The following is a 26,171-nucleotide window of genomic DNA, read 5'->3' as shown; positions in this document are numbered from 1 at the left end:
TGAGGTCACAGGTCTAAATACAAATTACATTTGAATAATATACAGTAGTCACACTTAAGAACCTGCCAGTATTGTTTTAGCTAAATACTTACTTCATTATTTGCATTATTTCCCAAGTATTCCCTATAGCAGTATTAGCCAAACTTACTGACCTTCCGAGCAACATACAACAATCTTCAGAAATTCAAGAGCCCAGGCATGCCTGCTGGGGCTCGGGGCTTCTGTCCCATGGGAGGCACCTGCCAGGGCTTGGGGCTTCCGTCCCACCCCTCTGAAGCCCCAAACCCCAGCAGGCGTGCTCCACAGGGCTGAAGCCCTGAGACCCATCTCCCCGCTGGGTAGAAGCTCCTATTTCAACACCTTGCTGCAAGGCAGATGTCCTGAACTCCCCCAACCCCAAGTCTGGGTGGTGGAGAATGGGGGAGGAGTGTGGGGGGCTCCGGAAGCCACACTTCAACTGTAAAAGAGCCGCATGTTGCTCCTGAGCCACAGTTTGGCCACCCCTGCTGTATAGCAAATACTGAGGTATTGTATCTATCTAGCCAATACAAAATAAGCAAGTTCTTCAGGCTGACCACTCTACAGTATGACCTTCAATTTTATAGCAGTCTAGAAAGAGTTCAAATACGACTGTCCATGAAATCAGAATCCCTTAATTGCAGGTTACTTTGTATTGGTGTGGACATGTCTTGTTGGGTCCAGTTGAGAAAGCGAGGAGTCATTTACATGGTCTGGTCTGTACAAGGACCATGGACTATTGTCCCTTCCGTCACCTTGGCGGGGCACTGCACTCACTTTAAAGACCCACTCCACATCAGGAGACTCAGAGAAGAAATGTACCTGCCACAGAAAATAAAAATACTAAATTTTCTATTTTTAAAATGTAAGTCAAATGTCTAGTTGTGTTTAATTTTTCCATTTATTCACACCATGTGCAGCTGAAGGCACAAAGCTACATGCATCTTAGACTTGTACTAACCAACCACTAAAACATGCCATTATTCTATCTTAATGCCATACCTTTAGTGTAAATTCTGTATCCAGTTGTTGCTAGTGTGCCTTTTTGAAACTTACTAAGACTTTAACAAAACAAAACAAAAAGTTGTAATGAGAAACAACTGCAGAGATGTAAAGGCATCATTATTTCCTGGAGTCTGTGGGAAAATTAATAATGAATTGGAATTATTTTAGTGCTAGTATTAAGTTAAAATAGGAGCTCATCCAAAGCCTATTACATTTTTCCCATTGATTTCCATGGGATTTGAATCAGGCCCTTTCTGATTATTTTCCTAAAATATTGTACTAATTTTAAAATGTAATTACTTGATACAGTTCTGTAAACCATATAACATACTAGATCTTGCAATTAACATATGCAAAAGAAACATTTCCCCCACAAACTGTTTTGCCCCACAAACCTTAGGGATGCGGTGTCTCGTTCTTTTCTTTCTCATTCCATCAAATAATTGTCATATTATTGACCTACTTTTAAATTTATTCATGTCTTAAATAAAGCTCTACTTACATACTCCTAGCCATATGCCCAGTGTAAGGCCAACCTAAAGTCAGAAAAGGTATCATACAGCATTTGCAGAGGAAAACATGATTTTCATTATGATTTTGCATCACTCTTCCTTTTTGCATAATAGTAATAATGTTCATGATGGCATTTTATTTAATAATTTTGGTCATGTCTTTTGTTACATGTGAATTTGTTTTTATGCAAAATTAAAATTGATTAAATTTCCTACATAATGAAAAACGAACAATTATTAACCAATGCCTAGTCAGTGCCCATCAGTGCTGTGCCCTATCTGCAGACAGTGAATGCCCTACCAGCTATTGAACCAGATGAAAAACTCAAAGTGAGACTAAATAGATGTGTCTTGCTGCATTTTAAAGGCTGCCAATCTTGGCATTGGCAGATTATAAGAGAATAAATTCCAGAACAGAGGGATCTAAGACTGCCCTGCTTTCTAGCCCTAGGATTTCAACCCTGGGGACAGACAAGAGCATTCTAATTGATTGTGACTTCTGCCATAGGGCATAAGTGGAGAGAGAGTCCTTGAGATAGCATATGTGCTATCAGTGGTTTTTGTGGTTATCCAATAGCTCTGCTTCACTTCAGCATTTAAGCAAATGTAAAAGGTATTCATTGCTTTGTATGCTTTGACATCAGTGTTAAATGTAGATGTGTTTTTCAAGTGTATAAGCATTTCTCCTTTGGCTTAATTTCTCACACTGTACACGAGCCATGCAGATATCCCAGTGCTGCAACCACAACCTGTTACATAGTTGTCCATATACATGAGAGAGAGAATTATAGAAATACATAGATGTATACACATGTATAGCTGTAGCTACTGTACGTATGCAAGATAATATGGAAAATATCTTCCAGTGCTGAATATATGTTATATATTACTACATTTCAGGAACATTTTTTAAGGGAGGCTTGTTGAATTAAAGCGATATTTCATGTATTGTAGTACTGCCAAATATGTCGAAAGGGAGATAACGAGGAACTTCTGCTTCTTTGTGATGGCTGTGACAAAGGCTGTCATACATACTGCCATAGACCCAAGATCACTACTATACCAGAGGGTGACTGGTTTTGTCCTGCCTGCATAGCAAAGGTAATATTAATCTTAAAGATGAATTGAAATGTTTTTGACCCTCCAGTACCTGAGTTCAGAGTTCTGTGCTTCTCCAGCAATTGCTGACAACTTGACAAACATCTAAAGTAGAGCAGCAATCTGCATGCCTTATACTGGCTTGGGTAACTGTTAAGGATGCCATCAAGTGTTGCAAAAGAAGAATAGAGTCTTAATACAGGTGTTGGCAAAGGATATGACTTTCAGCTACTTTGTTTTTAATTGTACTTCTCAGTAATTTTGCATTTAAACATAGGCTGCTACAAATTTGATATCCTAAGCATCTTTTTCTCTATTTTAAAATGTTTTTTCATTCACCTTTAAAACAAAGTTGATATAACTGTTGACAGACAAATGTTTCATACATATATGCAGTATGAAAATAAATGTAGTAGTTTTATGTTGTTAGTGTGTCACTTCCATCATTCTCATACAGTGTTAATCAAAGATTATACTTCTCTCGGACAAATCTTTTACCTGCTGTTGTTACAAGTAACACCTAAGGTTGCTATAATGTTTCTCTGTATGTGTATTTCATAACACTTTGTTAACAATCAGTTTGGCTCTCTCTCGCTATATTCAGTCAGTTTGCTTTTTAGTTTCCATGGGTGTTTCACACAGCAGTAAGGGAGAGAAACCCTATCTTTTTGAAAAAAGGAAAATGGAAACATAAAACCACAAAAATTGTCAATAAAGGGAAAGGTGGGGAATTTCAGGACAATTGTAGTACTTGAAGATACTTTTAACTCATTTTTTAAAACTGAGTTTATTTTAATTTAATAGTTTCATAGTGAATAAGACCAGAAGGGACCATTAGATCAGCTAGTTTGACCTCCTGTATATCACAGCCTATTAAATTTCACTCTTCCCCCAGAATTCAGCCCAGAAACTTGTTTGAGTAAAGCATATCTTCCAGAAAGGCATGCAGTCTTGAATTGAAGAGGTGAATTGATGGAGAATCCACCAATTCTTCTTTGAATGATTGCTCATGTGTATTCCACAATAGGTGTGCGTGCTTGCCACGTGCACCGATGCCGGAAGTTTTTCCCCTAGCAGTACCTGTGGGGGGGAGCACCCCCCCGTGACTCCTGGAGTGGCACCTGCCTGGTGCGGTATAAGGGGAGCTGCACGCTCCCCCCACCTTCAGTTCCTTCTTGCCGCCAGTGAAGGTGCGTCGGAGCTGCTCAGCTCCAGCTTTGCTGCAGCTTGTCCCGAGAACTGTTCGTTCATTAATTAGTACCTGTAGTCAGTTAGCTATTTCAGTTAGTTTAGTTAGTTAGTGAGCCCAGGCTGGGGCATGCCCCGCACCCCGGGATTTAAGTCGTGCGGGTCTTGTAGACATTCTATGCCAAGGAGTGACCCGCACGTGGACTGTCTGCACTGCTTGGGAGAAACCCATACCAGCGAAAGGTGCAAGATCTGCAAGTCGTTCAAGCCCCGGACCAAAAAGGAAAGCGACATTAGGTTCCAGGACATCCCGATGGAGTCAGCACTGGCCCCAACTCTGGCACGCTGCTCCGAACCGGTACCTGGCACCGCAGCATTGGTATGCGGAGACCCTCCGGCACCATCGACCAGTTGGCACCGCTCCCCTTCCATGGGGCACACCAAGAGGACTGGAAAGACTCCCTCTTCGCAATGGCACCGAGGGAAGTCTGGGACAGAGGCTAGGCCCATGTCAGGTAGCCCTCGATCCCCACCGGGCCATAGGCCTCCGACTCACATTGAGTGGAGTAGCCCGGCCCCTTCGGAGCAGACCTCTCCGGATGTCTGGATGCCATCTACGCCCAAAGCTCTCCAGGCAGCCAGGAACATCATGTCCATGCCGGTGCCCGGAGCTCCGCCGATGTCGGCCCCATGCTCCAGGGGCAAGCCGCTGCTGGGATCACCGCAGTCGCTGTCGGCCCAGCGTTCCCAACACTGCTCACCACCGAGCGACTGTTCAGGGCTCAGTCCATGTGGATCGTCCTCGGCACTGGCCAGACTGTCTGGATGGGTGCCGTCCGACCGGGACTCCCAGCACCGCTTGTCTTCATGGAGCGAATATCAACAGGACCGTGGTGGACTTCGCCAACGGACCTCGTCTCGGACTCCCACTCCAAGTCTCCACCAAGGCACTGTAGCCCCGAGCATAGATTGCCGTCGTCTCACCGTCGTGGGTCTACCCGTCGACGCTGTTCGCGGAGCAGCTACTCCTGTTGGTGCCGTTCTTCCGCCTCGAGATCGCGGTCCCGTGGCCAACGCGGATCCAGGCACCGCCGCTACTCCTGGTCCAGAGGCAGCAGAGGGTCGTACGCCAGCCCGGCCTCTGCTCACAGCTGTCTGTCTACAGGCCAGGCTAGCGAGCCCGAACAGCCGGCCCTGCCGGTGCCTGAGCAAGTGCAGTGGCACCGAGCGTCGTGGCTGGTCCAGTGGTACCGGTGGGCACTGTGGCCTCCAGCGCAGCCCCTGGTGGGGACTCGCTCCGTGGCCGGGGACTTGAAAGTACCGTCGGCTTCCATCCCTAGACCGCCAAGAAAGGAGTTGGTGGGATCCGTGTCCTCAGCACTGTGCCTGGAGTCTGACCAGGGGGTGGATCCTCCGGTGCTGGACGACACCCAAAGCACCCTACCGGCCTCCTCGCCCTGTCCAGAGAAGCTGATTGTGGCCCCGCCCCCTCCGTCCCACAGGAGGACTACCAGGCCCACCAAGACGTCTTAAAAAGGGTGGCAGTGAGCCTCCACCTCCAGGCAGAGGAGATGGAGGAGCCCTCGGGCTCCCTGTTAAATGTGCTTCCCCCTTGGCACTGGGTAGGGTGGCCTGGCCGCTCCATGAAGGGGTGGCAAGAATTTCAAATGCCCTGTGGCAAACACCGGCCTCGTTGGCTCGCATCTCTAAGAAGGTGGAATGCAAGTACTTTGTACCCACTAAGGGGCATGAGTATTTGTATACCCACCCGGCGCCCAACTCCTTGGTGGTTGAGTCAGTCAACCACAGGGAGCGGCAGGGTCAGCCAGCCCCGACCCCTAAGAACAAAGACTCTTGGAGGCTGGATGCTTTCGGGAGAAAAGTTTATTCGTCGACAAGCTTCCAGCTAAGAGTAGCAAACCATCAGGCTCTCTTGGGTCGCTACGAGTTTAATCTCTGGGGATCCCTCCCCAAGTTCAAGGACTCCCTCCAGGAGCACGATAAAAAGGAATTTAAGGCACTCGTTGAGGAAGGGACAGTGGCTGCTTAGGGTGTCCTTGCAGGCCGCTTTGGATGCAGCGGACATGGCCGCACAGTCCATGGCCTCGGCTGTGTCCATGAGACGGGCATCATGGCTCCTGCTGTCTGGGCAATCCAGCAAAGCGCAGTCGTCAATGCAGGATCTCCCTTTCGATGGGAAGGCTCTGTTTGCTGAGGAAACAGACACAAGGCTGCACGGCATGAAAGACTCCTGCATGATCCTCCAGACTGTGGGCCTCTATGTCCCTGCTCCAGCAAAACCCAAGTTCAAGCCGCAGCAGGCTCCCACCCAGGCTGCCCTCCTGAAGTACAAGGCCGTCCATAAGAAGCAGTGGAACTATAGAAAACGCCCGCAAAGGCAGTCTGAGCCTGCCCACCACCTGGGTCCTCTAAGGGCAAGCAGGCGGGTAAAAGGCGTTTTTGCCAGGATGCTCGGGGGTACTCCACCAGTTCTTAGCAGGGATCCACACCCTTTTTTCCAATCGATTGTGTACGTTCCTCACGGAATGGTCGTGGTGGACCTTGGACCGGTGGGTCCTCAACACCATCTCCCGAGGGTACACCCTTCAGTTTACCTCCTCCCTGCCCACCCATCCCCGTCCCTCTTGTGGGACTCATCGCACGAGGCTCTGCTCGAGCAGGAGGTCGGGCGGCTCCTGAAACTAGGAGTGATAGAGGCGGTGCCCAAGGAGTTCCTGGGCAAGGGGTATTACTCCCGTTATTTCCTTATCCCAAAGGCCAAAGGGGGGCTCAGGCCCATTCTGGTCCTCTGAGGTCTGAACCAGTACATGGTGAAACTCGAGTTCCGCATGGTTTCCCTGGCCTCCATCATCCTCTCCCTGGATCCCGGGGACTGGTACGCTGCCCTCGATCTCCAGGACGCGTACTTCCACATCCACATATTCGAAAGGCACAGGTGCTTCCTCCGTTTTGTGGTGGGACAGAATCACTACCAATTCATGGTCCTCCTGTTTGGTCTGTCCCCTGCCCCAGGGTCTTTACAAAGTGCATGTTTGTGGTAGCGGCCTACCTTAGGTGCCAGGGTGTCCAGATATTCCCCTATCTGGACGACTGCCTGGTCAAGGGCACCTCCTGATTGCAGGTGAGGGATCATGTGTCACTTGTCTTGTCCACATGCACTGTCCTGGGCCTGTTGGTAAACAACACCAAGTCCAAGTTAGTCCCGGTCCAACGCATAAAGTTTATCAGGGCGCTACTGGACGCAATGTCGGCCAGGGCCTCTCCCCCAAAACAGGTTCGAGACACTGAAAGGGCTCATTGATTCGGTCACAAGGTTCCGGTGATGACTGCCAGGGCTTGCCTGCAGCTGCTAGGTCACATGTCAGCATGCATGTATGTGGTCTGCCACACAAGACTCAGGATGAGACCCCCTCCAGCTCTGGCTGGTCTCGAAGTTCTCCCAGGCCATGGACAGAATGGAGAAGGTCCTCACCGTGCCGAACTCGGTAATTACCTCCCTGCGGTGGTGGTCCTCCCCAAGCAACATGCTCCAAGGGGGCCCGTTCAGGGACAGGGCCCCATCGTTGGAGCTGGTGTCCGATGCATCAGACCTGGGCTAGGAGACCCATGTGGGGAATTTTCAGACCCAAGGCCTGTGGTCTCTGCAAGACCTGACTCTTCATATAAATGTCAAGGAACTCAGGGCGGTGCGACGGGCGTGTATGGCCTTCCACTCGCACCTGAAGGGCAAGGTAGTCAGAGTCCTCACGGACAACATGGCCTCAATGTTCTATATCAACAGGCAAGGTGGGGCCCGATCCTCTGCCCTCTGCCACGAAGCCCTCAATCTGTGGGACTTCTGTATAGCCCACGACATCCAGCTAAAAGCCTTTCACCTGCCGGGTGCCCAGAACGTGAGGGCGGATCGCTTGAGCAGAGACTTTTCCTCTCAGGATGAGTGGTCTCTACACCCGGAAGTGGCCCACCAGCTCTTCCGAAGGTGGGGAATTCCCCAGGTGGACCTATTCGCAACCCAGCAGAACCAACGATGCCCCCGGCTCTGCTCTGGGGGGGCCTAAGGAAGCGTGCTATCGCCGATGCCTTTATCCTATCCTGGTCAGGCCAGCTTCTCTACGCCTTCCCCCGTTCCCTCTGATTGGCAGGGTCCTGGAGAAAATAAAAGATAAACAAAGCCAGGGTCGTCCTCATTGCCCTGGCGTGGCCCACTCAGCACTGGTACAGGACCCTCTTGGGCCTGGTGGTGGCTCCGCCATGGCCGTTGCCGCTCCGCCTGGACCTGCTCTCTCAGGACCAGGGCCACCTCCTCCACCCCAGTCTGGCAGCTCTTCACCTTATGGCGTGGCTGCTCAGTGGCTAGGTGGCGAGGAAAGGATATGCTCAGAACAGGTTCAGCATGTCCTCCTCGAAAGTAGACGGCCCTCCACTCGCCGCTCCTACATGGCGAAGTGGTCTCGGTTTTCTAGGTGGGTGGCAGACCAAGGGATGTCCCCAACGGCCGTCCCAATCCATCTTATCCTTGATTACCTCCTCTACCTGAGGGCCCAGGGCCTGGGACCCTCGTCAGTCAGGGTGCACCTGGCGGCCATATTGGCCTTCCATCCCCCAGTGCAAGGACACACTGTGTTCTCCCATGCTATGTCCGGCCGGTTCCTTAAGGGTTTGGACCGGCTTTACCCATATTCTAAGCCCCTGGTCCCACAATGGAACCTGAATCTGGTGCTGGCTCGTGTTAAGGGGCCCCCGTTTGAACCGTTGGCCACACGTTCCTGGTCTCACCTCTCATGGAAGGTGGCCTTCCTAGTTGCTATCACGTTGGCCAGGCAGGTCTCGGAGTTCAGGGACCTGACCTCTGAGCTGCCATATATGGTCTTTCATAAGGACAAGGTCCAGCTCTGCCCGCGCCCTGCGTTCCTCCCGAAGTTGGTCTCCACCTACTACATGGGTCAGGACATTTTTCTACCAGTCCTCTGCCTCAAGCCTCATGTGACTAGTGAGGAGTGCCGCCTCCACATGCTTGATGTAAGGCGGGCTCTGGCTTTCTACCTCGAGTGGACCAAGCCGTTCAGAAAGTCCTCGCAACTGTTCATCGCCTTGGCTGTGCACGTGAGAGGCCAGACAATTTCCACCCAGTGGTTTTCCAGTTGGATCACTTCGTGCATCTGCTCCTGTTATGAGCTGGCAGGTGTCCCCCCGCCACCCATTGTGAGGGCACACTCGACTCGGGTGCAGGCCTCGTCGGCTGCCTTCGTGGCCCATGTCCCTATACAGGACATTTATAGTGCCGCCATGTGGTCTTCAGTTCACACGTTCACCTCGCACTATGTGATAGTCTCCCAAACCAGGGATGATGCCGGGTTCAGCAGAGCGGTACTCCGTCCAGAGAACTTGTGAACTCCTACCCACCTTCAGAAGGTATAGCTTGGAATCACCTATTGAGGAATACACATGAGTAATCACTCGAAGAAGAAAAGACAGTTACCTTTTCATAACTGATGTTCTTCGAGATGTGTTACTCATGTCTATTCCACATCCCACCCTCCTTCCCCTCTGCCGGAGTTGTCTGGCAAGAAGGAACTGAGGGTGAGGGGAGCGTGCAGGTCCCCTTATACCGTGCCAGGCAGGCACCACTCTAGGGATCATGGGGGGCACTTCCTCCCCCCCTCCTCCCCTCCATGGGTACTGCTAGGGGAAAAACTTCTGGCACTGGTGCATGTGACGAGCACGCAAACCTATTGTAGAATAGACATGAGCAACACATCTTGAAGAACACCAGTTTCGAAAAGGTAACTGTCTTTTCCTTTTAATAGTGTCCCTTAAATTGTGCTTTGCTATAGACAGCATTATGCTGTATAAAGCATCCTGTATCTTTTATCATGGGTTTCCTTCCTCCTTCCCAAATTACTGAATCATTTGGGTATAAAGGAAGCCAGAAACTAAAGGTGAAACTCAGAGAAGACTCTCAGATTTGCTGCATTTGGGTCTAAAATTCTGTAAACCCACCAAATTTATCATGATGTCTACCTTAAACTGTAAATCAATCCAGGCAGTTTAGGTTAAAGCTCAACACAGATTTGCGGAAAACTTCATAAACAAACTTCATGTAACAAAAACCGAAACTGAGTAATTTTCCACTAATTGCATGTTTTGTTATAAAACATCTGCTTTCTTATGAATATTCAGCCAACAAGTTTTATAAAGATGCATGCCTGCAATTCATTTACAAACTTAACGTCACCATTTGTAATGGTAATATCACATTTATTTTGTATTGTAAGTATAGGGAAACACTTTTATCTAGGATACTTGTGTGTGGCAACTAATGGCAAATATTGACATTGACTTGCTACCTCTGTAGATTAATTCCAGATAAAATAAGTGTTTAAGGGGTATCAGTTTGACCAAGTTCAGACAGGGCTTACTCAGGCAAAACTGCCATTAACTTTACTCAAGGCCTGAGCCTGTGAGGTGGCAAGTGACAAAGAAGGTGACAAAGAAGCTCCCATTAATTTAATTGCAAGTTGAGGGTAAACAGCACTTCACATATTCAGGCCTTGAGTGAGGACATTTGGTCCATTCCCATGACTCTTCAATTGACTTGTCATCTGAAGGACCCTCCAGTGGGGTCACCATTAAGTCAGCATTTTGCAACAATTGCCACACAAAGGTATGCGTGAATGATAATAGAGTACTTCCCTATATTTAAAACAAGAAAAAATAGAAACCACTGTGTGGTAATAGTATAGAAAATTCATAGTCATTTATAAACCTTTGCAGTATTCTGTTTTTAAAGCTAAGGAATTCTGCCCCCAGTTTTTTCTCCTCGTATAATTCATTCATATTCTCTGCATCTTACACAAATGGTGCAAAAATTTCAGCCCTTCCAGCTTCATCAGGACCAAAATGCTTACGCAATGTGTTAAACATTTATGCCATAGATAGGGAAATGATATAACTATTTACAGTAAGCAATGAATTCTGCATAATCATACTCTGAAAAAATGTGTAACACATAGTTCTTTAGATAACTAAATAGAGAACCCAGATATCTAAAAAGGCCTCCAGCATCATTATTGCTTGTATCCTGGTAATAAATACAACACAATCAGATGTGAACACTAGAGCACAAGTGGGGGATTGAAAAAATAAAATAACATTTTACAAAACCTAACACAAATGTTAGAAAATTGTGTTTTAGAGTGTCAGTGAAATTGGTTTTGGATGTATTTAAACATTTTCTTAGTATTTGCCCCCAGAATATAGCAGCATTTTGCTAGTGCTTGAGAAACAAGAAGTAAAATTTACTAAATGAAGATGAATGAAGTATAGAAAGTCAATAAACAAATATTATGAAATTAAATATGATATTTTAAATTATTGTTTAAATTATCTAAGATGTGTGTAACACAACCATTTTTAATACATAGTTTTTATTTTGACGGGGTGTCTTTTTATTCATTTATATTATATTAATTTTATAACATATTGGCTGGAGAATAGTTGGTTGGATGAGTTTAGGAAAACTTCAATGTACTCTATTCAGTAGCTTTAGGTGATTGACTTCTAGATTTAGGAAATCCCTGTTAAGATTAGAATGTGAATTCAGATGTAATGGGGTTTTTTGGTGCTGTCAGTACCCAAACCCTGTTTACAGACTCATCAGGAAATATCTGTATAATGTTTAGTTGAGATTTTTCACTTAGAGACATCCTTGGATCCTCTCTCCTCCTTTTATCAAGTAAGGGACATTTTGGAGTTCATTATCGTCCCATAGGCAGCTAAATGGAACTTCATGAATGCAACCTATAAATCTGTTGATGTTCCCCTTTCAGCATAGGCTTGCTGGACACGTCTTGTTTTCTCAACCTGCTATGGCTCCTTTTTAGGCTTTTGCATATCTGTCCTCCCCTATTCAGACGTGGGCTGGTTTTTACATCCTGTTTATCATCCCTTTCACTTTGCATGATGACCATATGGTCCTCTGAATGAATCCCTTTGTCTAGTTGTGGAATTTCACTGTAATTAATCTACTAAATTGTTAGTCTGTTTTCTAGACCTCCTGCATCCTGATATTAAGACTAGGGCTTTCAGAATCTTTAATCAAGAAAGGAGCTATTAGAATTAGATGGTAAAGATGGAAAAGACCTATTCAATCATTCAGTCCTTTCCCTTCTAGTTCCTTTCTATATTTAGATATTTTTATAGTATCTGTTAATGCAAAATCTAGTGTTTTGTCCAGTCCAGTTTTAAAAGTCCAGTGGTAGGGCTGCCACCTCTTTTAGCACATTTTTCCAAAGCCTCATATATCTTGCTGTCAGGAAGCTTTCACTGCTTTTTAGCCTACCATGTTCACTTTCTTAGTTTTGTGTGTGTGTGTGTGTGTGTGTGTGTGTGTGTGTGTGTATTTTCCTTCCCTCCATATTATTTATACCATTCATGTATTTGTAGACTTCTTTCGTGTTCTCCCTTAGTTGTCTTAGCCACACTATACATATTTAACTCTTCTAATCTTTTTGCATAAAGCAATGAATTCCTTGTTTACTGACCTTTAAATAAAAATCTTAATCTTCTACAGTCATCACTGTCTTACCAGTAGTACTGGTCAGAAACAAATGCAGTATTCCAGGTGTGGTTGTACCAAAGCCATTTAGAGGAAGACCATTACTTCACCAGCCTTTTAATCTTTTTGAATATGTAGTCTGAAATTATATTTTTTTACCAGCAATATTACACCGTAAATATATTTATAATTTGTTGCCCATTATTACCCTTATGTCTTTTTCAGCATTATTGCTCTCTAGGTTTCTTATTTCCACAGGATATATGTATCTAGATTATTGTAATCCAAATGTATCCAGATTTTTCATTTTCTCAAATTGAATCTCATGGATTTTTTTTCAGCCCATGTTTCTAATCTGTCTCCTTTTATATTTTTATTCTGTTCATACTGGGATTTTCAGCTCCTCACAATTTAGTTTTAGCTGTAAAATTTTGTGTGTGTGCTGGTTAATCCCTCTTCGGTATCAAAAGTGAAGTTCTTAAAATACGATCCATCCTAATATACTTCCCTACCTTGCCATCTTGATATGTTGCCGTTTACAACCGTCATGACAACTCACAGTGGTTCTACCTTTCCCCAGGACTAAAACTGCTTTCTCAATTCTATCGATCGATCTAGAATTAATGTTATGAGGTTGAGAGGACTGGGAGAGGGGGACTGTCCAGAAATTTCTAGAGCTTTAAAGAATTCCAGTGGACTTTTGAATTAAGACTATAGCCAAGATTTTTCCTAAGAGACTACTGATTTTTGTTTGCCTCAACTTTAAGATGCCATAAAGTGGCCTGGTTATTAGAGCACGGTTCAATATCTTCTGGAAATCAGGTGCCTTTTATAGTGTTCTAAATTGAGGACCCAGAATTCCTAATCACTTCTGAAAATATTGGCTTATGAATCTGTACAGTCTATGACCTTTAGAGATCAAGAAGAATTAAGTGATCTACCTGTTCTTTGTATGTCATGTTAAATGCAGCGATTGCGTTTTGATACTGTTTAGTGTGTCAGACCTTCATGGGTTTTCTGTTTACAAATAATACATACTTCTGTGTAATCTGGTTATGTTTTGTTACATACTTGGATTCTCTCTATTGTAGGCAAGTGGTCAAACCCTAAAAATAAAAAAACTTCAGATCAAAGGGAAAAAAAGTAATGAACAAAAGAGAGGCAGGAAATTGTCTTTAACAGGAGATACGGAGGATGAAGACTCTGCAACTACAAGCAGCTCTTTAAAAAGAGGAAAAACAGACCCCAAAAAAAGAAAAATCGATGAAAATATTTCTAACCAATTGAAACAAGAAAGCTTCACTCCTACGAAGAAACCTAAAAGAGATGAATCCAAGGACCTGGCTATATGCAGGTACTGTCTGCCTGTCTTTTGTGAGAGTGATACATTTGTTTGAAGCCTGATAGTGCCTGCTGCTCTGTTAGTGTGCTTGTAGTAGAGAGAGCGCAGAGCCATGTTCCATATGGTGCCCCACACAGGTGGCAGCAATAATTTGATTGCAGCCATTGGGGGACTGCAAGTGTGTGTAATAGGAGTACCCAGCTAAAGCTACCTGTTGCAACACTTGTTCTCCTGAGAGCATAGCAAGGTGGGGTGTGGCTATGAAATCCTACCCCCTTTTCTCCTGTGTGCTAAAAAGAGCTGGCAGGTGGAGACTGAGGAGAGAAGTGTTGTCTACAACTTTCTAAAGGTGTAGGAAATCCAGATGCCCAGCACATGTCAAAGAAGCATTCTGCCCCACAAAGGGCCCCGCCATTCCTGTGGTGCACCTTTTTCCCTTGCTGGTTGGCTCTCACTGGCAAGTGGCATAATTAAGCCTTTAGACTGTTTTAGAAAATTAGTAGCACTTGTTTGATTTGCGTAGAAGTAAATGAGTTATGTTAAAGATCACCCTGTGGAAAATGTACATGGATACATTATATTCTGTTTAAAAAAAATAATTTGAATTTCTTCCTGGGGAACTAGCTTTAAAGAGCTATAAATGACAAACTGAGCATTAATGAGAAACATTACTTATTGAGTGCGTTATGCTCTATACATGACAATAGTATGCTATCCCTAGTAAAGTTAATAGAGTGACAACACATTGTGAATGTACATAACAGTGACCATCCTGTGCAAATGAGCCAACAGCTGAAGGTATTGATTTAAAACCTTGTTTTATTCAGCATGATCCTGTCTGAATTGGAAACTCATGAAGATGCATGGCCTTTTCTACTTCCTGTAAACTTGAAACTTGTTCCTGGTTATAAGAAGGTTATTAAAAAACCTATGGACTTTTCCACCATCAGAGAGAAGCTAAGCAGTGGACAGTAAGTAAACATACTGTACATTACATTTGTGAACGTTCAGCAAAAAAATTAAAATGACACAATCAATTTGAAATCTAGTCATTTTAAAAACAAGGAATTCAAAGTAATTTCAGATGCTGTTTATGCCCTGGAGTTCCCCTGCTAATTTTTATGGTTCTTCACAATTTCATGTTTTATAAATATTTCTCTCTTCCCCGTTCCTATGTGAAATACCCTTTCAAACATCAAGGGAAGCTGAGAAACAAACTTCAGAGAGAAAACAGTAAAACTGACTGTTCACAAAGTGCTCTCAAATGCCCCAAAAAACCACTGAAAAATCAATGATTTATTTATTTCAGTTGTTGTAGTCTTTTGAGTTACTTGTGTGTTTTTGTTTTTTAATTTCAAGACAGGAATGTGATTTTTAAGTTGACATCTCTTTAAGTATTACTGTACATTGGTTATAATTCATTCCAAAGCTACGTACTAGAGGGAAGCATGAAACATTACAACAAATGGTGGTTAATTATTTCATAGTCCTGAAATTAAAACTGCATCTTTCATTAGAGAAAATTAAAATAAATAACGGGAACAATTATTTACCCCTTCCCCTGACCCTTTTTCAATTCACATGGAAAGATCTCAGCTGTCATTTCTTTCCGGTTTGCATCGCTGCAATCTTAAGAACCAACAATGAAGCAACTTTCAGCCAAGGAAGAAGAGATGGACTCACTTCAGAGTCCATTAGCTCCATTCAGAACAGGCTATGGAGGGTTTGCTAGGGCAATGCAAGGCACACTCCCACATTTAGCTGAATTTGATCATATGACAGATTTACACATGCATGCGCGCACACACACACACACATGCACACACACTCTCTCTCTCTCTTATTAAATGTACAACTATAAGCATTTCTTTTCAACCATTCCTCTGAATAATCAATGACTACTATAGGTAATACTTTATAGTAGTACTATAGGTCTGGCATGCTGTAGAGTCACTGGGTCAGGATAGGCAATGCAAAGAATACCAAAGAAACAGAAAATTTGATTCTGCCTGTTAATGCTACTACACTTGCCACCCAATAGATGATGATGGAAATATAGCCTGAAATTCCCAAGGATGTCATGGAGTCATCACTGCAACCAACACAAATTCAAAGTAAAATGTTTTGCTTGTACTATACTGTAGGTATTTGTGAAGTTCAATAAAATATTAAGAAAATACAGTTATGCATAGGTGATCACACAGGAAAGCACACTAATTTACAGTATCAGGCCCTTAAATAGTTGTAAAATGCACCCAACAATATGAGTGTAGAATTCTAAGAAGGTAACATCTTGTGCCCATTTTACGCTGGTGTAAATATCAGAGTACAAGGCAGTGGTGAATGACAGCCCTTCAGGCCTGGTCTACACACTAAGTTGTACCAGTTTAACTAAAGGTGTGATTTTTAAACTGCTTTAGGCCTGGTCTGCACTTAAAAAATTAGATCGACTTAGGTATGTTGCTCAGGGTGTGAAAATTTTCACGTCCAAAATGCTGTAGTTAGGTCAACCTAACCCACAATGTAGATGCAGTTAAACTGATAGAAGAATTCTTCTATCAGCCTAGCTACCACCTCTTCAAGAGGTGGATTTGTTACATTAATGGAAAAACCCCTTCCATCGATGTAGGAAGCATCTACACTATGGTGCTACAATGGCACAGCTATGGCGCTACAGCTGTAGTTTAGACATGTCCATAATTAAACTATTGCAACTTTTGTGTGTTGAGATTATAATGTTGGTTTAAACCCTGGTTTATATTGGTTTAGCTTGCAACTATAATTTCAATGTGCAAGCTGATAAATGGATACAATCCAGGTTTTAACCAATATGAGTGTCCACACAGGGTATGCACTAGTCTAACTAAATTGTTTTTTAGAGCTATTTAAGTGAAACTGATGCAAGTTCTGTGTATAGGCAATCCATAAATCTTCAATTTAAACCCATTCTCACACCTAAGACTTGAAGCACTGATGGTGCCTGACTCTGGACTCCTTACTTAGAGAAAACTCCAGTTAAAACCAGTGGAAGATTTACTTGAATGAGGATTACATACTTGGCCCATGGATTGAGGATTATACACTGTATTTATGCAAGATTTTTCTGTACCTCGGCACAACAAGTCTTGTTATGGATTTAGTTTCATTTTTGCCTGATTCCTTGTTTCTTTTTTTAAAAAATTGGTTTAATATTGAAAACAGTGCTTTGAAGCAGATGAGGTGATAGTTAGATAGCTCAGCAGAGTTGACCTCAGCATCTCATATATCCAAACTAGAACCAAAAATGAGAACAGCAGTACAGCATAAAATACGTCTTTTAGAAGTCCTATAAAAGTAGGTCAAGGGAGTTTTACAAATATATCCAAATAATTCAGTAAGCCTTATTGACTCTGAAATCAGTTTTCTCTCTACCTAGTTATTTTATATTTGCCCATTGCTGTTGTATCTCAGGCCTGATTGACACTGGGAGGGGGGGGATTGATCTAAGATACGCAACTTCAGCTACGAGAATAGAGTAGCTGAAGTTGACATATCTTAGATCGAATTAAAATTACTTACTTTGCATCCTCACAGCGCTGGATCGACGGCCGCGGCTCCCTCGTTGACTTTGCTTCCACCTGTCGCACTGCTGAAGTTCAGTAGTCAACGGGAGAGCAATCGGAGATCGATTTATTGCGTCTACACTACACGTGATAAATCAATCCCTGATCGATCACTACCTGCTGATCCAGTGGCTAGTGTAGACATACCCTGAGTGTCAGTTGTCATTGTGCTATTCCATACTATGAGCTACTAAGATGTATATACAAATGTGCTTATTAGAAAAGGTTAATACAATGTATGCATCTCCTTTTCAAACAACAATAACTCATGCAATCAAATGTTGTACATAATATCAAGAAGGCTTAAATCAGATTATGGACTGAAAAAATGGCGGAATATACTTTTTCCAGTGTAGTACATTGATATCCCCCCCCCCCCCAATCCCCTTTTGAATGGTAAAATTCTCCTTTGTTTGCGGGGTCACGCACTGTCACAATGTATCAATATTCTCCATGTGATAAGGATCTAGGACTAAATTTCAAATAGTGGACCAAATCATAAAGTGGGAGTACAGTCAAGCTCAGAGGGAAAATGTGCTCCAGTGGCATAAGGCTGAGGAACAAAATCTTCAGCATATCCATGTTACAAGCTAGAATATCTGCAAGTGGCCTACTAGTAGCTACTTGATCTGGAAGAGGGCTAGTGATTTGTGGAGGTCTGGGCCTGTACCGCTGAAAGTTAATTGGAGCTTTGTCACTGACTTTTCTGGTGCAGGATTGTCCCCTGCTAGCGAGGTCAGATCCACAGGATATACAAATATAGAGGTGCAGAGATGCTTGGGCACTTTCCTTATTGCTTGGGGTACCAGTGCAATGGAAATGCAACATTCTTCTTCAAGTCGTGTCACTGTAGTTGTGTTTGCCCCCTGAGCTGCTGATAAGAGAACTTCAGTATCAGCATCCACTATGCCCGCACATGCACTGTCTCTACTCGTGCTGCACAATGAAGCTAGTCAGCATGCACAGGCTAACCCCGCCTCAGTTCCTTCTCAACTGCCCCTGGTTAGAGATGGAGCTATTCGCAGTTCATTAGGAACATTACTTTCTATTTTCATTTCTGTAGTTAGTTAGTCTGTCTCTTAGTATAATTGTAGCTTTTTCTAGACCCCATTATTCTCTTAAAATAAAATAAAATATTTTTAATTTTAATTATTCTTTAACACCCCACCTTCTTAGGGACCTTTCCCCTATGGGGTATGCCTGGTTCACCGGGCTTCAAGAAGTGCCTTACTTACAAGGAGGCAATCCCTATTGCAGACAAGCATTCCCAGTGCATTCCCTGCCTTGGGGAAGGCCACATCCAGCAGACATGTGGTCTCTGCCAGTAGCTCAGGCCATTTTCACATAAGGACAGAGCGCTCCGACAGAAGATTATCTTCATGGAGGCGACTCTCGGATCTTCTCAGGATCCACACCACAAGTCACCTGGCAGACATGAGTTTTCCTCACAACCCTCTACATCTAAAGGCTGTGGGTCGAAGAAGCAAGCTGCTGACCCTTCCCACACATCATCAAAGAAGAAGGCAGGAAGCCCCCATAGTGAGCCCCGAGATAGCTGTAACCAGTCCCCATCATGCTCGGTATCTTTGGTATGGTCAGCACTGAGACCTTCTCAGTCTGGTACCCACAGCTCACAGAAACAACAGCAGCTGGTACCATTAACATGCCCATGGACCTAATGAGTACAGGCACCGAGTCATCGGCACTGAGGGACAGGACTAGGCACTCTCGGTACACGAGTATGTATCAGTACCATCATCAACACCGCACCTGGCACCGGAGTGACCAGTACAGGCAAGATCTCCGTCTCCCCCAGTACCGCCGTTGGTACCGGTGGAATTCCACCACTCCAGAGACCCCCTTCTTAGTATCGGGACCTCTACACCAAGCTTCTGCCTAGCATGGGAATTATCTCCGCTGCCATGCCATGCTCCCCCGCTCTTTAGTGAAGGGTCAGACAGTGAGCCAGAGGAGGAGGCGTCACAGTATTCCTCTCAGGCTCTGTATGGTTCCCAACATCAGCAGGGCTCTAGAGTAAACCCTCAGATGGCCCCACCATCACCATCTTAGAATGGCCATCCATGGGCACCACCACTGGTCTCTATGCCATCTCCACCCCAATGGCCATATTAGGACCCTTGGGCAGCATATCACCAGCATGCCTCTCAAGCTTTGAGCATCACCTGAGAATCCTTGAATCACATCCCCTCAGCGCAACATCTGCAGCTTCAGCATCTCCAAAAGACATCATGGAGGGACATGGAGGTGGTGCCCTGTACAGAGTACACACATCCCAATATCCGGCTCAATGCCCGTACAAACCTCAGAGAAAGAAAAGTTAATTTTCTAGGCATAAAACATTTGGGTCACAATCTTCCTATTCCCAGCTGTCTACATCCAAATACCAATTTTGACAGGCTAGTTGCACTGTCGATAGACCATGCCCCCCAACTACTATAGCCGACCAATGCTTTTACACCCATTGAGCCACCAATTAGCATCATTTTGCAGTGCTTGGGAACACGTAACATTGGACAAATGGGTCTTAGAGATCGTTCCCACTGGGTGCTCTATCCATTTTACTTCCCTACCCACTCCACAGCACCCTTCCCCATCCATCTTCGGGGACCCTTCTCACGAGAGTTTACTACTACAAAAGATCAATCGCCTCCTCCTGTTAGGAGCCATAGAACTGGTACCTCCACATCTATGAAGCAAAGGGTTCTATTCTCGGTATTTCCTAATACCCAAGAGGAAGGGAGGCTGGAGACCCATACTAGACCTTAGAGCTCTCAACAAGTTTGTCAAAGCTCAAAAATTCAAGATGTCACTCCAGCAACAGTTATTCCAGCGTCGGAACAGGGAGACTGGTTTTCAGCCATCGATCTTCTGGACTCCTACTTTCATATCTCTCAGACGATTTCTCAAATTCACTCTAGGACAAAACCACTTACCAATATACAGTGCTCCCCTTTGGACTATCATCAGCCATGAGAGTATTTTTCAAGGTTCTCTCAGTAGTATTCATGCACTTACACTCCCAAGGGATCAGGATTTACCCTTATCTGGACGATTGTCTTCTCAGAGCCCCATCTTTCCTAGAGACTCTCACCAAAACTACATTATGCCTATTTACAGAATTGGGTCTACAGATCAACACTGAGAAGTCAATCCTCATTCCAGTACTGTGCTTGGAATTCATAGGCACAGACTGTGACTCGCTACAGGCCAGAGCTCTGCTACCTCAACACAGATTTCTCTCCTTGGTCACACTCATAGAGACGTACAAAGAAGCCCACAAATATAAGACACTGCCTCCAACTCTCGGAGCATATGGCAGCGAGCACAGCGGTAATACCACATGCCAGGCTTCACATGTGATGCCTTCAGATGGGGTTCAGCTCAGCTCTAACAGGGACAGGTTAGAGAAACCCCAGTCACTACTCTCTGGGATCAAAAACTCCTTAGACTGGTGGAAAGACCCAGCTAACGTTTGCAGAGGGATTCCCTTCTCGCAACCTCACTCTTCAGTTCTTCCCTCCACTGATGTATTGCTCATAGGATGGGGTGCACATCTAAATTACCTCCCCACATAAGGCAAGTGGTCACCCATGGAGATCTCCCTTCACATCAATCTCGAGGTCAGAGAGATTAGGAATGCCTGCACCCGCTTCCTGCCATTGATCAAAGGATCGCACACAAGAGTTCTAACAGACAACGTAGCCTGCATACACTACATAAATCGACAAGGGGGGGGCCAAGTCACCCTCCCTTTGTATGGAAGCGATGAGACTATGAACTGGTTTATCTCCCATGATGTCACACTGTCAGCAGCCTACCTTCCGGGCACACAGCATTCCATAGTGGACAGCCTGTCACAAATTCCCACATGACCACAAGTGGGAGCTAGACCTAGTAGTATTTCATACTCTATTCAGGCAGTGCGGGGTGCTGACCACAGACTTGTTTGCCACTTACCTGAATAAAAAATGTCCATGCTATTGCTCCAGAGCGGGAATAGGAAAACACACCTTGGGCAATGCTGTCCTCCTCCCCTGGGATGGGGACTTCCTTTACACCTTTCCTCCTTTTCCCCTACTATTGAAGGTCCTGCTGAAAATAAAAAGGGATGGCGCACATGTGATTCTGATCGTTCCTACTTGGCTGAGACAGACCTGGTACCCTTACCTGTCACTGTTCACAATGTGCCTGCTGATCTCTCTCCCAGTCACTCTGAGCCTTCTCTCCCAGGACAGAGAATGTAATCTGCATCCCAACTTGGGGGTTCTCCACTTCAAGACATGGCTCTTTCTTAGTTCAAACACCTAGAAAGCCCCTGTTCAAAGAGGTGCAAGAGGTATTACTACACAGTAGAAAGTCCTCGGCACAACGTACCTACCTGCAAAAATGGTCCAGGTTTCGGATTTGGTGTGCTTCCCAGCAAATCTCCCTGACATCCTTGGCTCTTCCATGTACTTTAGACTGCACTAAAAAAAAATTGGGGCTATCTCTGACTTCTCTCAGAGTCCACCTAGTGGCTATAACAACCTTGCATCAACCAGTAGAGCAGGCCCGCACAACATACGGCCTGCGGGCCGCATGCGACTCGCAGAGGTTAACTGTGCGGCCCGTGGGGGGATTCTAAATCCCGCACACACAGCGCTCTGCAGGCAGCCCAGAGCCCTTTGAATCCCAACCGCGGCTGAGATTTAAAGGGCTCTGGGCTCCCCGCCGCTGAGGGCAGCCCAGAGCCCTTTGAATCCCGGCCACGGCTGAGATTTAAAGGGCTCAGGGCTCCCCGCCGCTGCAGGCAGCCCAGAGCCCTTTGAATTCTGGCAGCGGCTGGGATTTAAAGGGTTCAGGGCTCCCCGGGCTGCCGGCAGCCCAGAGCCCTTTGAATCTCACCCCGGCTCCGGCGGCCGGGCTGGGGCTGGGATTTAAAGGGCTTGGGCTCCCCTCAGCGGCAGGAGCTCTGGGCCCTTTAAATCCCTGTCCCAGCCCCGCAAAGCTCCAGTTCCCCCGGCCGCCGGAGACCCGGGCCCTTTAATTTGCCCCTGAGGGCTCCCAGCCACCTCTTCAGCTGGGAGCCCCTGGTTGATTTAAAATCAAGTATCCCCTCCCCACCCCCAACCTTCCTTTTTGGCCCACAGCTGTTTTGGTGGGGCGGCGCTGGGGAAGGAGTGTTTGTTTCTGCAGGGCTGGGCGGCACTGGGGCAGGGTGTTTCCGCGGGGCCCGGAGGTGCTGGGGCGGGGAGGTGTTTCCGCAGGGCCGGGGGGTTTCGGCCCTCAGCTGTTTTCTTTGGAGTAATGTGGCCCTCGCCGCTTTACGAGTTGTGCAGGCCTGCAGTAGAGGGATGCTTGGTGCTGTCACACCCGACGAGTGAAAGGTTCCTCTAGGGTATAGTAAACCTCTTCCCACAACCTCAACTTCCTGCTTCCACATGGGACCTAAACCTGGTAGGACTGACTAGGCCTCCCTTCAAACCCATGGCCACCTATTCGCTTATTTACCTCTCAGTGAACATGGCCTTCCTGATAGCCATCACCTCTGCTAGGAGAATAGGAGAAATAGTGGCTCTGATGACACATCCCTCATACACAGTATACTTTTCAGACATGCTTACTCTCAGGCCACATCTGAAATTCATTCCCAAAGTAACCACCCCATTTCACATGAACCAGTTAATTCATCTTCCAAGCCTCACCGAGACAACAGGGAGGTTATATTACACACACTAGATGTCAGGAGAGCCCTAGCCTTCTACCTGGACAGGACGAAGATTTTCAGGAAGTCCCCCTGGCTTTTCCTCTCCATTGTGGAAAGAGCCACAGGCTCAGCAGTATCAGCCCAAAGAGCTCCAAATGAGCTCAAACTGTATCAGACACCGTTACCAAGTTTGCAGTCTGACCCATTCGGATACTATTCATACACTCTCCACAAGGTCTATGTCATCCGTTGTCTTTTTCAAGAATGTCCCCATCTCAGAGATCTGTAGAGCGGCGACATGAGTGTCAGTCCACATCTTTGCAGAACATTAAGCGATCACTGGGGACTCCGCCGAACTCTAGGACCCTTCCATCCTGCAGCTTGAGGCCCAGGAGCCCCAGTTGGCTGGCACAGGCCAGCTGCGGGTTTTTCTTTGATATGGAGACATACACATATGGGTCCATATGCTGTACAGATTGCTATCACAAGAAAATTTAAGGGAACTCTTTAGTCCATTTAAAAGTCAGTGATGCAGCCAAATAAGGCAGGAGTAAAATGGGAATAATTCCTTATTATTTTAACCAGAAAACTATTGAGGGAAGAGTGTTGGTTGAAAATTGGTGTTGGTTCTAGTATAGACCTGGAATTCTCCCTTCTAGACTGTACTTTCTGCAAACATCAAAAACAAAAATAGAAATTATCTTCTTTGCTCTAAAGACTATTTTCCTTGAATTAGTTCATATTAAAACTAGAAATGTTAAAATTATAACTGAGATGTACAGCATATACTGAAGATTTCATGGTCACCTGTACATTAATTTGTATTTTTACATTCCCTTCTGATGTATGTAGGTTTTATTTTTTTCCCTGGGATTCTGTGTTCCAAAAAAACCTTACCCTCTCTGTTCTTTCAGGTACCCTAATCTTGAAGCATTTTCTCTAGACATCAGGCTTGTTTTTGACAACTGTGAAACCTTTAATGAAGATGATTCTGACATAGGCAGGGCTGGCCACAACATGAGGAAATATTTTGAAAAGAAATGGACAGAGATTTTCAAAGTGAGCTGAATTTATCAGAACTCAGTTTTTTTCCTTAAACAAGGACAAATGAGACCAGCAATGTGAACTGTATTTACATAAAAAGTGCAAGGCACACGCATAACTAATGACTGTTTTTTTTTTCCTTAAAGAGAAGTATCGCAGAAGAGTGATACTAATTCTAAAGGCTTCACTCCTACAGCAACCATGGCCCTTGGTTATTGGTTTGTGTGTTTTATCAAACTAATTTAGGTAGAACAGGGAAGCACACCCAAAGAATTTCAAAGAAAGGGGTGTTATAGTGCAATAGCAATTTAAAATATATCAAAACGCACTGAATATTCAACCACCAGAGCTCTACTTGGGGAAATGGTTCTCTTTTCCCCTTTTCAATAAATATCTATTTTTCATTTTTTTACTTTGTAGTTTATTTTTTAGTGAATGTATTTAATTTTATGAATTATTTATGATTAAACAGCATCCAGAATCTTCGTTTTCTGTGAAAAGGAAGAATTAGAAAAATTGCTTTAAATCTTGAAAATACAACAAGGAATGTTTTAAAATATAAAACAAAGCCAAGTAAAACTGTTTACACTGATGTGCTATAAAAGCACTAAAAGTTAAAACTTTACTGTAGAGTTACAAGTACATTTATATATATATGTTGCTGCATCACTTGTGTAGTAAAATTGTATTTGAAGACAGTGAAGAAAATTTGAGACATATGTATATACTGTTCATTATTGTTTATATTACGTCTTGTTTTAAATATGTATGATGTGTACATATTATTTGCAGACATTATTGTTTATGCCTTAGAAGGACTGTAGCATTTTATTTTAGTCTTAAGGTAATTATAGCTATGCGGCTTGTACAGTAATTTTCCTCTACCAACACTGTGGAGTCTCCTTAATCTTGGTAGTGCCTGCCTTTAAAACAGGGTGTAGGGGATATTAGTTTTCCATTTTTCTATTTTGTTATATAATTTCAAGCCACCAGGGCCTCAGATTTAAGTATAATCATTTGTATCCATGTGAAATAAAATTGTGACAATTTCTTACGCACACAGTATTTTTTCATAGAAACATTTCCCTCCATTTGCCTTGCCACAGAAATAACAAAAAACATTTGTAACCACTGTGTTTTATCTACTGTGTGTTGTGGTGGCCTGTTGGAGGCAGATAGATCAGAAATTTTTTTTTGTACGTATGTAAGAGTACTTGAAGCTTTATTTAAAACAAAAACGTTGTGGAAAAGGTAGCATTCTTTTTTCTTTTTTTCTTTTTATAGGAGTGTTATTTTTCACTAGTATGTGTGGCACGGATACAATAAAAGACTGTTTTGCAAACCAGTTTTTCTTGGTTATTTAGTACTCAAGATATATGTACAAAAGAAATATTGAAAAATGGGGATAATCTTACCCATCTACCTCTTAGGAGTATTAAGATTGATTGATTAATGTTTGTATATTTATATATTAAAATGTTTTATATGTTAAGTGTGATGATAAAATATATGATAGTGAGAAAAACTGTGTGTGTAAATATATATTTACACACACAGTTTTTCTCACTATCTGTGTATGACAGGTAGGTATTATTACATATGTTTTATTACAAGTTGGAAAGGCATGTCTTTCTGCTTAAATTTAGTTCTGATTCATACTTGTTCTATAAATCAGATCAAATATTTGTTTTTCAAAAAGTTAGTGGAAAAATAATTTAGTTGTATTTAGCTGTGCTAGGACCCAAACATGAAATAAAACTCAATTTTTTGGGGGGTAAGGAGAGAAAACAAATATGACAAGGCACTACAGAAAAGCTAAGCTTTAATTTAAGTAGCTAAAATCTGTTTCATTGATTCATCAGTCTAGTGAGATACTTGATACGTCTCTCTCATAATTTTATAGTAGTAAAAAATTTTTTTTTGATATTTTCCGTTGTCTTTGTCCTAATTTGCTTCATATGCTACAAGGCCTACACTGAAAAAGCTGAAGAGACTCTTCTAAGGTTAGTACAGTCTGCCAACAATTTTACCTCCCTTAAAGATGTATTCTTATCAAGTCACATTGTCCTGGTAATGT

General features: G+C 44.1%; 1 protein-coding gene across 10 annotated transcripts in view; it reads left to right on the top strand.

Annotated features, from left to right (window-relative positions):
• The window catches only part of BAZ2B (bromodomain adjacent to zinc finger domain 2B), a 334,995-nt gene extending 309,559 nt beyond the window's left edge, over positions 1-25,436 (top strand). For all 10 annotated transcript variants that reach the window (XM_044978298.1, XM_044978304.1, XM_044978306.1 and 7 more), the window contains 4 exons: positions 2,490-2,636; positions 13,491-13,753; positions 14,569-14,712; positions 23,965-25,436. In XM_044978298.1, the coding sequence (XP_044834233.1) occupies positions 2,490-2,636; positions 13,491-13,753; positions 14,569-14,712; positions 23,965-24,118 (708 nt within the window). In that variant the 3' untranslated portion in view covers positions 24,119-25,436. The remainder of the gene's footprint in view (positions 1-2,489; positions 2,637-13,490; positions 13,754-14,568; positions 14,713-23,964) is intronic.
• Positions 25,437-26,171: the final 735 nt, after the last annotated feature.

Source organism: Mauremys mutica, chromosome 10 (genome assembly GCF_020497125.1).
Source record: "Mauremys mutica isolate MM-2020 ecotype Southern chromosome 10, ASM2049712v1, whole genome shotgun sequence".
NCBI classification, from domain to species: domain Eukaryota; kingdom Metazoa; phylum Chordata; order Testudines; family Geoemydidae; genus Mauremys; species Mauremys mutica.
Note: the sequence above shows the minus strand (reverse complement) of the source record. Positions and strands in the feature narration are given on the sequence as shown.